The sequence below is a fragment of the Hemitrygon akajei genome, chromosome 8 (genome assembly GCF_048418815.1).
Source record: "Hemitrygon akajei chromosome 8, sHemAka1.3, whole genome shotgun sequence".
Classification (NCBI taxonomy): Eukaryota; Metazoa; Chordata; class Chondrichthyes; order Myliobatiformes; family Dasyatidae; genus Hemitrygon; species Hemitrygon akajei.
In genome coordinates this window covers 26,329,427-26,345,818 of record NC_133131.1, presented here as the reverse complement: position 1 = coordinate 26,345,818, position 16,392 = coordinate 26,329,427, and the positions used below count along the sequence as shown (strand labels likewise).

The 16,392-nt window shown below is 40.5% G+C and overlaps 1 protein-coding gene across 10 annotated transcripts in view; it reads left to right on the top strand.

Moving 5' to 3' along the window:
• The window catches only part of pitpnm3 (PITPNM family member 3), a 626,734-nt gene that overhangs the window by 528,857 nt on the left and 81,485 nt on the right, over positions 1–16,392 (top strand). For all 10 annotated transcript variants that reach the window (XM_073053476.1, XM_073053473.1, XM_073053474.1 and 7 more), the window contains 2 exons: positions 903–1,075; positions 5,055–5,225. In XM_073053476.1, the coding sequence (XP_072909577.1) occupies positions 903–1,075; positions 5,055–5,225 (344 nt within the window). The remainder of the gene's footprint in view (positions 1–902; positions 1,076–5,054; positions 5,226–16,392) is intronic.

The window sequence follows — 16,392 nt, the reverse complement described above, 5'->3', positions numbered from 1 at the left end:
AATACTGTGTACATGGATGTGATTTCAGCAATACTATATAAATGAAGCATAACTTTCCTACTTTTGTGTTCAGTTCTTCTTGTTATAAACAATCACATTCTATTATCTTTTCTAGTTACTTCCTCTGTCGACATGTTAGTAGCAGCAGCGTATTGGACTGAGTATACCTAAGATACCATGCTACAAAAACACAGAATATTTTCATTGAAAAAATGGGGAGAGATGCCAGTTTGAAACAGAAGCAGTGGGCCCACACGTCGTGCTGGTTTGTGCGAATCTGGCAGCTTGTGTTCTGCTTCTGACGATTGCACAACTGTGTACAAGTCATTATCCTCTCTAAACCTCTCCAGCTGAGCATCGTAAACCTGTGGAAAGTAAATGTTACTGCTTCAGTAGTATACTGACTGTTGTAATCCTGCCTGTTGTCTTCTGTTCCGCGCTGTAACTCTATAGAGTTACACCCTGCTCCCCAGCCAGCCGCACTGCCTAGCAACCCAGCTATTTAACCCTAGCTTAATCACAGGACAATTTATAATGACCAATTAATCTACTACCTGGTACATCTTTGGAATGTGGAGGAAACCTAGAGATGGCATCAGAATTGAACTCCAAACAACGACACCCTGAGCTGTAAAGGCATCACTCTAACCACTACAATCTCGTGTTGCTCTCTGAATCATATTATATCAGTACTGCTTTGTTTTATATGAAACCCATTGCTAGTTTGTTTCTGTGATCTGAACTTTTCTTGGGACACCTTAACATAGAGTTAAACTGCAAAAATATTCAAATTTCAATAAGTGCAAAGAAATGCAGTTACCAGATCAAAATCAGTCGGCTTTTATTTAAACTGTTTCCCTTAAGACAATGGCATTTATTTAAATAATTTATTTTCAATACAGAATTCACTCCAGTGCGTTAAACGATGACCCTGATTTACAGAGGATGAACAGCACCAATATATTGGATGGAACCACAGTTCGATTTGACTTTGATGTCTCTGATTTCTTTCTCTTTGGTTCCCCGCTGGCCTTGGTTTTGGCCATGAGGTGGACGGTTCTCCCTTCGGTTGAAGGTAAGATCTTTTCAACCATGGAACATCCAGTAGTTTCTCATTCAGAGAGAAGCACATGCAAACTAGAAGTTGCACCATAGTTGTCAGCATGAAGCTCTGGATATGAGACTGCAATGAACAAAATTATTCAAATAATTTCTATTTCACTCAATTGATGCTGCCATTGATTTTCCTATTCCCACCTAATTTGCATTTCCAAGGTAAAAGATTTGGATATCTGTATCCGTTTATCTGGTTCGATTGTTTGTTATGTGGTACATCATATGATGTGGGTGATCATGGTCTTCCCCTGACCATGATTGTTGTTGGCAATTTTTCTTACCGAAGTGGGCTGCCATTGCTTTCTTCTGGCCAGTATCAATGCTCTTCAAGCGTCTTCCTGGCTGGTGCCAGTGGTTGCATAACCAGGACTTGTGATATGCACCAGCTGCTCATTCAACCATTCACCGCCTGCTCCCGTGGCTTCACATGACCGTGATTGGAGGGTTGGGAGGCGCTAAGCAGGTGCTACACCTTGCCCAAGGATGACCTACAGGGTAGCAGAGGGAAGGAGTGCCTTACACCTCCTTAGGTAGAGACGCATCTCCACCTTGCCACACAGTTTATCTCATAATTATTCAAAAACAGATCAGGTTTTATGGAATCTGTGTCCACAAATGCATTACCTTCTTTTTAAAGATTGGACAATTATTTAGCTCCAGATCCTAGGCTGGATCATGCTGCTCACTAAATGGTAGAGTTAGCAAATGCAGGTCAGCTTTGTGCTTGGGCTTCCTATCATGTGTATGTGGGTGATGGCAGAACACTGGAGGTCAAATGCTAGCACAAATCCATTGAACTTGGAGTGACAAAAGGTTGCACACTCTCATCTGCCTTGTTTGTACGTTACTTTGAGGTTTCAGCTGAATCCACCAGGAATAACATGAGCATGAGAGGGATGTTGATCTGAGGCAAAGGAAACACTCAGTTCAAAGCCAAACAGTGTACTGACGATACTGTCCTTAGGCCAAACTCACTTATCAGTCTGTAGATGGACCAGCACCTGTGACCAGTTTGAATTGACCAAGTCAGTTGTAACGAGAGTGAGGTGTGTTCTTTGGCAGCTTGACAATCCCTGACCAATCCCACACTCCCTTTGCCATCAGGTCCAACTAACTGAAGGTGCTGGGGATCTGATTCAGAGGAGCCTGAGCGTACGGCCAGAGTAAATAGCCAGGGTGAAGCAGCAATTGGGAGTGTGGAAAAGGCACTCCCTCTTTGTGGTGGAAAGAACTTTATCATTTTGTTTGAGGTGTTCTTGATGTTGCTATACATGGCATGATTGTAGCCCATATGCCACTTCTGTGCTATGCAGGTCAACTGAGCCATCTTCTACCTCATAAGGAGATCCAAAATAGATTGTGGATATACAAAGCAACACACACAAAACACTGGAGTAACTCAGCAGGGCAGAAAGTATTTATGGAAAAGAGTGAACAGTCAACATTTTTGGTTAAGACCCTTCTTCAGGAATGAGAGAGAAGGAGGGAGATGCCTGAATTAAATGGGGGGGGGGGGTGGAGAAGAAGCTGGCTGGAAGGTGATAGATGAAGCAGGGTGGGTGGGAAAGGTTGAGGGTTGGACAGGAAAGAATCTTATAGCAGGTGAGAGTGGGCAATAAAAGAAAGGGAAGGAGGCAGGGACCCGAGGAAGTAATAGGCAAGTGAGAAGAAGGTAAATGGTTAGAGTGGGGAATAGATGGAGGTTGAAAATTTTATTCAGCAGAAGGAGAAATCGATATTCATGCCACCAGGTTGGAGGGCACCCAGACAGAATATCAGATGTTGCTCCTCCACCCTGAGGGTGGCCTCATCACGGCACAAGGAGGGGCCATGGACCAACATGTAGGAATGTGAATGGGAATTGGAATTAAAATGTTTTGCCACCGGGAAGTCCCACTTGTGGCAGTTGATGCAGAGGTGCACAAGTCTGAACGTAGGTCTGAAAAGACAAGTTGAGAAATATATCCAATATAGCCTCCTGATATTGTCCACCTTTGTGTGTAGCAATGTTTAGAGCCTTTATACACAAACATCAAGTATTATTGCATACTGAGGTTCTACGTTTCCCTATTGCTACAATAAATAGGCTTGGCCTTGTTCCTGCGGTAGATTCCATTCAGTTGAATCATGCCATCCCCATTTTGGAAAAGTTTCTGCAGAAAAACATCTTAGTTCACAAATTAGTCAGGCATAGAATGCTCTGAAGGTTGAGTGGGAGAAAGAATCAGTGAATCCCATCGGATGGTTTTCTGAAGAGATTGTCAAGTCATTTGGCGAAGTGTCTCATTACCAGAACCTTTAAACAAGTGCCATGATGTTGCTTGGCTGTCTGAAAAAGAGGGGCCCTCCCATCATATCCTTCATGCAGAGCCAGAATCACAATCTCACTGCACATTATGGATTGTGGACTAAATGGTTACCAAGCAGGTCCAGAAAGGAATGCTATGGTCTTCATCAGTCTTCCCAAAATTGATTGGTTTTCCAGTACAAGAATGTATCTGTCTTCAAGTACTGTCAGCTGGGACGTCCCTGAGTGTAGGAGTACATACTGAGGGATGCACTGAAGCTTGCCACAATGGTTTTTATTGGTGTGGACCACAGTCTAGAGCCCCGCCACCACTAACACCGAGGGGCTATGCCCAGTGTAACAATCTCCCAATCAATTCACTGATACAGTGAGGAGCAACACCTCATATTCCTCTAACCTGATGGCATTAATATTGATTTCTTTAACTTCTGGTAATTTCTCCCCTCCTTCCCCTTATCTCTTATTTCACTCCCCATTCTAGTTCCTCTCTCACCCCTTCCATTCTCCAGACCAGCCCATCACCTCCTTCTGATGCTCCTCCTCTTTCCCTTTCCTCTACAGACTACTGTCTTATCCTATCAGAAACCTTCTTTTTCAGCCCCTTTACCTCTTTCACCTATCACTTCCCAGCTTCTTACTTCATCCCCTGCCCTATCATTTGGTCTCACCCATCACCTGCCACCTTGTACTCCTTCCTCTCCTTTCACCTCCTTATTCTGGCTCCTTCCTCTGTCCCTTCTGGCCCAAAATGTCCACTGCTTATTCTTCACCACAGAGACTACATGATTTGCTGAGTTCCTCCAGGATTTTGTGTGTGTTGCTCACTGGCCCAGAGGTTGGAAGAGAAACATTAGTGATGGTGACCCTTTGAAAATCAATCAATTGATTGAAAATGACATGACCCAATTATAGCACAATATATTTTTAAGAATTAAATATATATTTGGAAATATAAAATGCCAGTATATCTGTCTTTCTGCTCCCCGACAATGCTTTTCATTGAGCCTAGGGCAGGAGTTCCCAAAATTTTTTTTATGTTATGGACCTCTACAATTAACTGAGGAGTTCAAGGACCCTAGGATGGGAACCCCTTGCCTCGTAGCTATAACTGGTTGATGTAAAGCTAGGCGACTGAATTTGGAATGAATGAAACAGTAAGGGCTGGTAAGCATTTTCTTTTATGTCATCCTAATGTTTGTTATTAACATCTTGAACTTAAATGTGCTTAAAGTAAGAATACTTTAAAAAAAAAATTTTATTGTCTAAGTCCTTTCGATCTCTCATTATCCACACCCTTGATCATCAGTTCATTTGCTGATGATGAGAGTGGAGAGGGAGAAGTGATGAATTTGACCTGTTACTGCTGATAAGGGCTTATGTTAATATATAAGACTGTTCTCATTTGTTGTATCTACTTCCCTTCAATGTTATTTTCTATTTTCAATTGTAATATCATTTGTGACTGTGTTATCTCCATTAAAATCATTAACCTTACTTTCTTCTTGAATGTCATAGTGTGCAAGTGTGTGTGTACATGCAGACTGCCAGTAAACATTTTGCAGGTTCACGGACACTGAAGATTAAACTTCAGATGCTTCTGTTCTTCATGCCTCTCTCCTTCTTCTTCCAGTGGCTCAGCTGCGGCCTGCTTGCACCCAGGTATACAGCCTCTTCCATTCAGCTGATCCCTCTGCCTGTCGCCTGGAGCCACTGTTGGAGAAAAGGTTCCATCTCTTGCCTCCAGTCTCTGTTCCAAGATATCAGAGATACCCGCTGGGCGATGGGAATTCCACTCTCCTGGGTACGTTCCTCTATGTATGCTGTGGAGGGTGCACAGAGAAGAGGTGGGCAAGGACAGAGGGCATAAGATTAGGATGAGGAGGAAGAGGTTTAGAGGTTATTTGATAAAGATTCTTTTTTCCACCCAGAGGACGCTTGCAATCTGGAACAGGCTGCCTATGTGAGTGGGGGAGGTAGGTACCCTCTCAATAATTAAGAAACATCTGGACAAGCACTTAAATCATTAAGTGCTCATCCAGGGCCAAATGCTGGGAAATGGCATTTGTATAGGGATCTACTTGATGGCCAGTATACATGTGGTGGGCTGAAGGGCCTGTTTCTGGGCTCCAAGACAATATACAAGACCATTCAGAACATATTTCTTACTGTCCTGCTTACAACTGGCAACGTTTGATGAAAACAATATATTTATTTACTTTGGAACGGAGCATCATGCATGCAGAATAGTATTTCAATTTATAATAACCAAAAATATAAATTTTGTTAATCTCATAACTGATTTAATGCCAGTTTAAATAGACTCAGTTAACTTTAGTCTCTGGGTTGTATATATTTAAAATGTGTGGAAATCCTGAGCACACCTGTCAAGTGTTAGCTTTAATCAGTCTCCAGAGACCACACTTTAGTGGTACATACAAGACGCTGCAAGGGTTTGGCAGGTTTTTTTTTGCCTGTTCTCATGTAACAATGGATTTTGTTCCAGTAATATGGTATGTTTGCTGAATTCCTCAAGGCAAAATGACTTTCCTGTGGGAAACAACAGTGTCTGGAGCAGCCTGAGGGCGAAAGGCTAAGATAAAGCAATGCTTTCATGACATAAAATGGAGAAGGTTCTGAATGCCTTTCGGTTTTGAGTCTGTTTTTAGTATGTGGGAGCAGTGGTTATTTTATTGTTGGAGAGTGATACAGTACAGAAGCAGGTGATTTTTTAAAATTTATTTTATTTATTGAAATACAGTTCGGAACAGGCCCTTCTGGCCCTTTGAGCCTCACCGCCTAGCAACCCCCCAAGTTACCCCTGGCTTAATCCTGGGACAATTTATAATGACCAATTAACCTACCAAACGATGTGTCTTTGGAACTGGAACACAGGGGAATCCACGTTGTCACATGTAAAGTCCTTACAGGCAGTGATGGGAATTGAACCCGGGTTGCTGGTACTGTAAAGCTTTGTGCTAACCACTATGTTACCGTGCTGCTCTATTCTACCCGCCAGGTCCATGCTGACCTTTAAACCCATCCACACTCATCCTATTTATCTGCCTTGCATCTTGCAGTACCAGTGAAGGTCTGTGGATCCATGATACTTATCCAATTAGTGAAGCTTCAACAGGAGTATTTTTCCAGATTTAATGGCATTTAGATACGAAAGATGATTTTTTTTCAACCTTTCTTTCAAACTTAAATCTCTGCAAGCTGCTGTTGCTACTAGAAATGGAATTGAGGTTTAGCTTTCTCATCCTTTTATTCAACCTCTTTCAACCCATAAATAACCCTTGCTTTCATAGTACAGGGGACAAGAAATTAGTCCTCAGCTGAATATCCTGGAAGTGTGATGTAGTGACCTGACATTGAGCATTCTAAATTAGCTTCCATGGACTTTCATTTTCAGGACTGGAGTTAAAATCAAGTATCATATAACACAGGGAAAGAATTGCTACCCGGATTAACTGGCACGTGCTACTTTGCCTTAAAGATTTAAAGATGAACTTTATTTGTCACACGTATATTGAAGCATACAGTAAAATGCATTGTTTATGTCAAATCAAAGCAACTGGGCAGACTGTTGTATGTTGATATAAGTTGCAATCAGAGGCTCACTTGCCATTCATTCTCTCTCCTCTTACTTCTGGAAAAAGTCTTACTTGTGCGGAATTCTTGAGAGTAATGAGCTGGACCAAAGTGTCTCCAACCTTGATGTAGGGATCTGTCTCCTTACAGGGTTCGCAGCATGTAAATCTGACCTGTGGAGATGTTGAGAACAGTGATGACCTCACAGTTTAGCCAAATGTCAAGTATGTCAAGATAATTTGAATATGACTGAATTTAGAGCATTAAAGAGAATTATTCAAACTATTCGACATTTATATTAAAAAAATTCAGTGTTTCAACCCAAAATTTTGTTAATTCCTTTCCTCACACAAATGCCGGTCAACCCACCCAATTGCTTGTTGCTCTGCATCCAACATCTGCAGCCTCTTGTGTATCCTTTAAAATGTTCAAATGAACATGTTTTAATTAAAAAAGTTAAAACATACCTCACAGTCATTGCATTTAAATGAATGAATGCGCATTTCCTTTGCCAGGGCCAATGATTTGGAGCAGGTATCCCACCGGGAGAATAGTGAGAAGTTGTCACACCTTTGCATTTTTGTGCTTTACTGCACAATGAGTCTGGATATTGAAGTGAGGTCATAAATTACTTAGTGAACAGCTGCCATTCAATATGAGACTTCTATCTTTATGGGTGTGCAAGAGCTATCAGCATTTCCCTGGAAAATCCGGGCACATGCCATCATCAGTATGTAAGCACGGCGATTTTTAATTTCACCTCCAACATTGCCATGATATTCCACTTCAAATAAAGTAATTTTCTGCATAAAATACCTGGAACTGCTTTGAAGTGAGGGTAGCAATGTGAGGTTGGAATGTGAGTAGTGTAATCATGAAGCGTGGGTTACTGTGGTTATCATTCCAGGTTTGTTGGACTTATAGTTGCACTATCATCATTATGTACAATATTTATAAGTTTCATTCAGTTAAACAGTCATCCCAGCTTTCAGAATTGTTTTGGCAGTAACTGGATGCAGAAGTGTATTTGAATTTCTTTCCTGTCTTTTCATGTATCTACGTACACGGATGGATTAATTGCATTTCTCTCTTTTGACCCAGTTAAGGCAAGGCATGGCATGCTTAGTTGTATAGCACTTTTCAAACACAAGGCTTTACACAGAACAAGATATAAAAATCAAACATCAAATTTCAGGCAATATAAAAGTTAATGGGCTACTTAGTTATTTTGGAAGTTGGAAATGAATCTTTGATGCATGTATGATGGCCATAACTATGTCATTTCCATGCATATACCTGTGTTGCTGCTACGTTAGATGTAGTAAGCGTACCGGAAGAGGAAAGGTTCTGTGGAATAACATCCACAGGGGTTGATATTTCTCCGCCATGTGATACATTTCGACAGCAGTGCGCCATACAGTGGTCACTTTAAAACTAAGCAGTGTCTGTGTGGAACAGATGAGGGAAAATGGCAGATCCATGTATAAGGGTGGAATAGGTCCTCAATTTAGCACTTGTCTGGATGATCAGGGTTCAAGGACAGAGTGTGGGTGATGGAGCAGTGAGTCAGGGTATGAGTGGAGATACCTGTCATTACATTGGATGATTGGGGCCCAGGGTCCACTGTGTGTATCAGAGCCTGGGCCAGAGAATTGGAGCCATGAGGTGTAGTCTTATTACTATTGACAGTTCATTACACGTAATAACAACTACATTATCAGTAAAATATCTTTTCATTCTTTATACCATCCCCCTAACTCATAATGGATTATCATTTCCACATGTTCCTATGAAAAAGGAAGTGGCCATTTGGCCCAATGAGTCTATATAAGCCCACAGAGCAATTCTATTCCTGAATTGTTTCCTGACAATTCTTCTCAGATTCCACCAAATACCTTTTCACTGGGGTCAATTTGCAATTAAACAACCAATCTACACATCCATTGGATGAGGGAGGGAATCAGAGCACCCAAAAGAAACCCACACAGTTACAGGGAGAACCTGCAAACTCCACACAAACAGTACTGGAGTCAGGATTGATCCTGAATCACCTGCATTTTGAGGCATATATCCCTGATCATGTCTGAGGATGTTTCAATGCTGAATGCCGTTGGTTTAAAATTTACTTTAGTACATTGTATGGCAATGTTCTCATTTGAAATTTTACCAAAAATGTCAAAAGACATATTGTTTTCTTTACTGATTTCACAACAGCAACATATTGTTGAAAGGAATATCATTAGCAAACCCTTCAAAGTGTTATCTATCTTAAAGTTTGCGGGTTTCTCTTATGTGTATTTTGTACATAATGAGCAGTGTGAAAAAAGACTGAACAAACATTCATCATGGGTCAAATAGCATCCACAGAAAGAGAAATAGACAAAGTTTCAGATGGAAGTATTATAGGAATACATTTTTCTCTCTACATATACATCTGACTTGGATCTGAAGTGCTACTCCTTCTCCTCCCACAAACGCCCCCTGACCTGATAACTTTTCTGGCATTTTCTGTTTTTATTTCAGATTTTGAGCATCTGCAGTTTTTTTTTTAGTCTTCAACCTATCATCATAGTTGCCAGAGACACTGAAATTAGATCACATAACTGTAAAATCAAAATTAATCACATAAAACTAACTAGGCATGACAATTTTGAACTTAATTAAAGAAGACCTTTTTGTACGTCTTGTTGATTTATACAGCATTAACTTTTGAATATGAATGTAACATTTTTAGCAAGCTGAATAGAGAAGGAAGTAGCCAAAGATACATGTTGGTATGCTTGTTAAGAATAGATTTGTGAGAGCTTCCAATATTGGATTTGAATAGTGTATTTCTCTGTGGAAGCATAATAGGAATACTTTTTTCTCTCTATGTGAAATACATCAGTCAGTCTGTGCCCATAGTATAGGTGACCTTAAGTTAGAAGTTACTCACCAATGTCAATATAAGTGTAATTGAAAACACTTAGATCATGCTGTGTTTCTGGAGTTGACATTTTGGATATTGTTGGACCAAATGTCAACTTGCCCCACCAGGGATAATCAATTTAGTGTTTCCTTTATCACGTTTTAAAAGTGTTTTGCTTTGTTGAAAATACATAAAATAAAGAATTGGATTTTTATATTACCTTTCACAATGTCCCAAAGCACTTTTAAGTCAATAAATTCTAGTCCTTGTTGTTCTTCTATCCCTTGAGATTGAATAGGATTTGCTTCTGGGTTCCAAGGTAGCTAATTAAGCCAGTGTTGGTGTAAGAGTTTCTCTGAGTTTCAGCCACAAATAGGGTAAAAGGAGGTTGATGATGCATGTTTGTGTGGTAGTACATATTATTTTCTTCCTAGCCAAGGTTTCTCTGAGTTCCTCTTGCATGGTGTCTCCTTCTCAATGCTATTTTGAATGCCCCTTCTCTACCTGACTGTTCATTGACCAGAGATCCTAAGAAGTCAGCGGGATGTTTCATTTCTTCAAGGAAGCTTTGAGAATCTCCTAGACATTGCTTTATACAAAAAACAAGGCAGTCAGTTTATACACAAGTTCTTGCAAACAGCAATACAATATTGTTAAATAATCACAAAAGGGATAACTACGCCTTGTGAACTGGTCCATGGGACCTTCTGCAACCATCTCAGTTTAGGAGTTGGCAACTTTCATAATGAGACCTTTCCCAATTTTTGTAGCAAAGACTCAGGGCAGGGTTTCAATCTCATAACAGTCAGAGACAAGAGTGCAACCAACTGAAAATGAAATTGGAATCAGTGGTTGGCCCATTTGGAGAAGCTCATGATTTTTTGGTTGTTTCCTGGTTTCCAGAGGACATAAATCCACTGCATAAATATACACAAAGCCCATATCAAATCACTGGGAAGAGCTGGAGCAAGAAATGAATAATCAAATCTGAAATGGTCAGGAATCCAGTCGGGGTGCTCCGCTAAAGCTGAGTTCAAGTTAGTGTTCAAGCAGAATAAATGAAGTTTTTTATGCACATTATTTAATAGTGAGATTTATTCATCTGGGAAATGAGAGCTACAAGAAGAGAACGCTTTTTCATAAATAACAATAAAGCTCAACAATAGCTGAAGTCTAGAAGTATTCCTTCCCAGCAAAAGGGATGCAGTTTTGATAAACCTATGTGATGTCTGTTTCTAAGGTAGGCAACCTCTGCGTTCTTTCTCTTCCAGTTCTTTTGGTTGACTACATACAAGATTTAAAGCTGCCAATCCATAGACATTGATCACAATTTTAAAAGAAAATTGTGCATTCCAATGGCATCCCTCACAATGTCGGAGCATCTCATTACAGGCAACAAATGCTCTTGGAGTTTGTGCAAAATTTAGCAGTGAGATCATGACCAGATGATCTGTTTTTGAGAATTGACTTCTCTGGGCCAGACATGGGGAGAACCTGCGTCACAGGAAACTGTTGATCCACAAACTGGGCTTTTTTAAACATTTCATCTGAAATTTGCTGGTGCTGACCATGCAGCACTTCATCAAAACTGCAGAAGAATGTCAGCCAAGGCTTTTCTTCTCAAGTCCATAGAGTGACAATTCAATCTACAACCATTTGACACAAAAAAGAGCCTTTGAAAGGCAGATCAATTTACCAAGTCAAAGGTATCTTGCTTATTTTAGCACCAACGTGTGTTCAAGCTTTTCACCTGGAGATTCTATTTATTGATTTTGCAATCTTTCACCTCATTTGCAAGATAATTCAAACAGGAATTCATTATAAATCTTGTGGAACATGGAGCCAGTTTCCTAGGTAACCATTTTTAATTCAGCATCGTCCATCTAAAGAATCATCCTCTGTGAAGTGATGGAAAAGCATGACAGAAGGAATTCAAAGATTTTTTTCCCCTGCAAATTGGGTGTTGATTTACATCTTTCAATTCTCTATATTGAAGGAGAAGAGATTGAACTGCACCTGCCTTCCAATTTGTTGCTAACATTAATCATTTTTTCTATTACAATCATGCTTTTCCTTGGCAGCTCAAAATATCATGACATTGTAACATCATTTTTTGTCTGTGCTCTATCATCACTTTAGAATTATGAAGCTCAAAAGGAAATCTGATTAAATGGCAATCTCTGGCCCCACAAACTACAGTGTTAAGAGAGAGACTCATTTATATGTGCTGTAGTGTAGTCATTCAAGAGCATGAACTGGAAAACTTAGGCTTGAAAATACATTGTGAGTGTAACTCCAATTAGTAACCTCATTACCCTCTAAGAATTTTGAATTCTTTTCATATTTATTTATTTAGAGATACAGCATGGTAATAACTGGCCTGATGGGCCTGCTGTGCCCAATTGCATCCATGTAACTAATTAACCCTTTAACCCGTACGCTTTTGGAATGTGGGAGGGCACAGGAACACCGAAAGGAAACCCATGATGTCACAGGGAGAATGTACAAACTCCCTACAAGCAACAGTGGGAATTGAACTCATGTCGCTCATTAACGTACACTTACTTTATAACAAAGTAATTTAATAGGACTAGTGCTGCACTGTTTAACATTTTGACACATTTACTGCTGCCACATTTGGCATGGAATCTGCTATTTGAAAGTAAACAGCACTCTTACTTCACTCAATTGCTTTGTGATAGTTCCCAGACCAGCTACATTTAAAGACTTAACACGAGGAAATCTGCAGATGCTGGAAATTCAAACAACAACACACACAAAATGCTGGTTGAACACAGCAGGCCAGGCAGCATCTATAAGGAGAAGCACTGTCGACGTTTCAGGCCAGCATGTGTTCCACCAGCATTTTGTGTGTGACATTTAAAGACTTGTAAGCTTGGAACTTGCCTGTTGTTCTGCTGCCTGGTGCTAAGTTATTAATAGCTAATTATCAATTGTTCTAACTTTGAGTAAGTCTAGAAGCTGTTAACTGTTAAATGTACAAGTTTTAAAACATTTGGCATGGTGAAATGGGAAAAATCTAAAGATAAAGCCTATTTTAAAGATTGGCCTTATTTGTCACATACATCAAAACATATGGTGAAAAGCGTCATTTGTGTCAAACCAAATCAGCGAGGACTGAGCAGGGCAGCTCGCAAGTGTCATAGCATGCCCATAATTCACTAACGTCTTTAGAATGGGGGAGGAAACTAGGGAACCTGGAGAAAACCCACGTCATCATGGGGAGAACATGCAAACACCTTATAGATTGTGGTGGAAATTGAGCCCTTACCTTATAGCCAGTGCTATAACGAGTAGCGCTAGCCTTTGCGCTACTATGCCATCCTGTAGATCTGCGGATGCCAAAAACAGAAGAAAAGGATACATTTTAAATTTTATTTAATGCTGTACGGATTTTATTTTTGAACCTTCCAATACGACAATTTGAGGAAAATAGTTGCCAATGGAGTTGCGATTTTTTGCATCATCTATTGAAAAAAGAATATTGGTATTCAAATTGTTCTCTGCTGAATAAAAGCGTAGGTTATTAATTTACCCACTATGAGCCACAAGGGACTTATGACCAAGTGCTGGGAGTGAGAATGGCCTGAGTTAGCCCATTGGATTATCCTTACTCTAAACAGTTGGAAGTAAACTCAGATTTAGTTCAGCATTTCAAAAGGTCACCTCAGGGGTGCTGAGTGAATGACACAACCCCTTTCTCAGTGAATCAAGCAAGAGCCCGGTCTGACATACGCAATGATAATTTGTTGGTTGCAAAATCAGAGTTAAGTTGTGAGCACAGTTGTTGCCATCAGATATGGTTTGTGGGACTATCAGTGTAGCGTATATCATTTGCCATGGTGGAGGATTCCAAAATTCATAAAGTGACGAGATTTCTGCTCAGCTTACTTGAAGGCAGAATATTGGAATGCAGGACTCTTAGCAGTTTGAAGGAACAGAGGGGTCCTGGGGTATATGTGCATAGATCCCTCAATGTTGCCATGCAAGTTGGGAGGGTGGTTAATAAACTGCATTGTATGTTGGCCTTCAATGGTCAGGGGACTGAGTTCAAGACCCATGGAGTAATGATTAGATTATGAGGACACTCAGCCCTCGTAATGTTGCAGCTCTGTAAAACTCTGATTAGACCACATTGGAGTATTGTGTTCAGACCTGGTCACCTCATTTTAGAAAGGATGTGGAAGCTTTAGAGAAGGTACAGAATAGATTTACTAGGATGCTGCCTGGATTACAGAGCATGTGTTATAAGCTGAGGTGGAGTGAGCTAGGGCTTTTCTCTTTGGAAGAGAGGAGGATGAGAGGTGATGATAGAGGTATATAAGATGATAGGAAGCATAGATAGAGTGGACACCCAGACTTTTTCCCCCCCTAGGGCATCAATGGCTAATATGAGGAGGCATAGTTTTAAGGTGGTGGAGGAAATTATCCTCCAAATGAACCACAACCTTGTCATGGTTTGCAGGCTTGCTTGCCTCAATTACCTAGAGAGCTATGTTGGTTGGAGTCAGGGCTTTATGCTTTGTCTCTTTGCATGGTCACCCATGCCAAACAGGTCAATGGGTAGAGGACAGACCAGTGGTCCACTGGTCCTCCAGGTTCGGGGTCCATCTCTGGGCTAACAACCCTGACTGGTAAAACAAAATTGTTACAGGAACAGCAATGAAGAATCCTACATCTGAGCGTGACAGTATTCCCGAGTCGCCATCTGGATTTGCATGACTGACAGTAGTGAAAACCGAGAGAAAGCTATTAACACGATGAAGGAAGCTCTGAACACTGCCAGACATGGAGGACTTTGATTTCTGTCCTAAATGATAGCGGCGTAATGGGCAGAAAGTAAGTAAGGAGGGAAGTATAGGGGTGATGTCTGAACTAGGTTTTCTTTTACTCAGAGTTGTAAGTGAATGGAACACATGCTGGGGGTGGTGGTAGAAGCAGGTACATTAGGACAGTTAAAAGTATCTCAGATAGGCACATGGATGAAAGCAAAATGGAGAGCTATGTGTGAGGGAAGGGTTAGATTGATCTTGGAGCAGGTTAAAAGGTTGGCACAATGTCATGGGCCGAAAAGCCTCTACTGTGTTGTACCGCTCTATGTTCTTTGACATAATCTCCTTACTTGACACTAAATAACTTTGATCCTGAGAAGGCTAAATCGCAATTCCATTTCATGAAGCAATGGCAGCTCACAGAGATTTAAGGAGTTAAGGCCATTTTTGCTTGCTCTCCCAGGCCTCTCTTGACTGTTGCTTATAATTTGGCAATAGTTTCCAACCTGAAAAGAAAATCACAGCACAGGAGGCCATGGAGCTTTTCATTGTCTCCATTTGGAGTGCAGATGCAAGCTGGCTCCGCCTGCAATATTTCACATTTATGTTTCAGCTCTGGAATGCTCTTAACAAAAATTTGCTCGGAAGCCATCACCATCTAAACTTCGCTCAAGCAAAAATTTTGCAGACTCAGAGAGATAAACCAAATGACCTGATGAGCAGAAACCACAAGCGGAGCCATTTGAGCAACACGCACAAAATACTGGAGGAACTCAGCAAGCAGGCAGCATCTATGGAAAAGAGTCCAGTTAGCGTTTTGGGTCGATGCATCAGGACTGAAAGAGGAAAAGATGAGGGCTGTGGTGGGTTTGTAAGTTATTCCCACAACCACCTCCCACCCCCCATCACCATGGTCACTAAAATTACAGCTGCCCGAATATGAGCCATTCATAAGCTTGCTATTGTAAGAATAGTCTCATGGGATAATGTTTGCATTAAGACCCACTCCATCACTGGCCCAACCATGAATTGTCCCTCTCCCTGTTGACTACCTGACCAGTTCAACATTCCCTGTTGCTCCTTGCCTTCCCTATGCTCATTAGTTAGCTTTTGTCTGTTACTTATTTATACCTTAATTTGTTTATTGATTGTTGCATTTGATTAGGATGGTTATTACATTCAATGTGTGTAATTGGACATTGCTGTGAGGTGGTATATGGTATGAAATGTTTCCCAGGCAATTAATCTGATCAACCATTCTAGCTAGCCATTCCCACCCCCTCCATCTATCACTCTGTCATTTCATTGCACTATAAACCCTTTAAAACCACATTTGAAAAAGCTGTTTACATTGTAAATACATGTTGGTATTTAGTTATGAACATTTTATTCCTTATCCATTCTTCTAACTTAATTTTTCTATAATTCTTTAGTTCTTATAACTGTTGAATGTTGCTTTTGTTGCATATCACACCAAAACACCACTGCAAATTCTTAGTAGATATAAATGTATATAGCAAATAAAATTGATCCTTGATCCTTGTTTAGCCACAAGAGTTCTGAATGACAGGTCTGACCTGGCATACCAAATGACCATCTCTTGTTTGTCTATCTCGTATCCTGGTTCTGCATTTTCTGGATTCCCTTGAAATTACTTTGATTTTCTTTGAGTCATT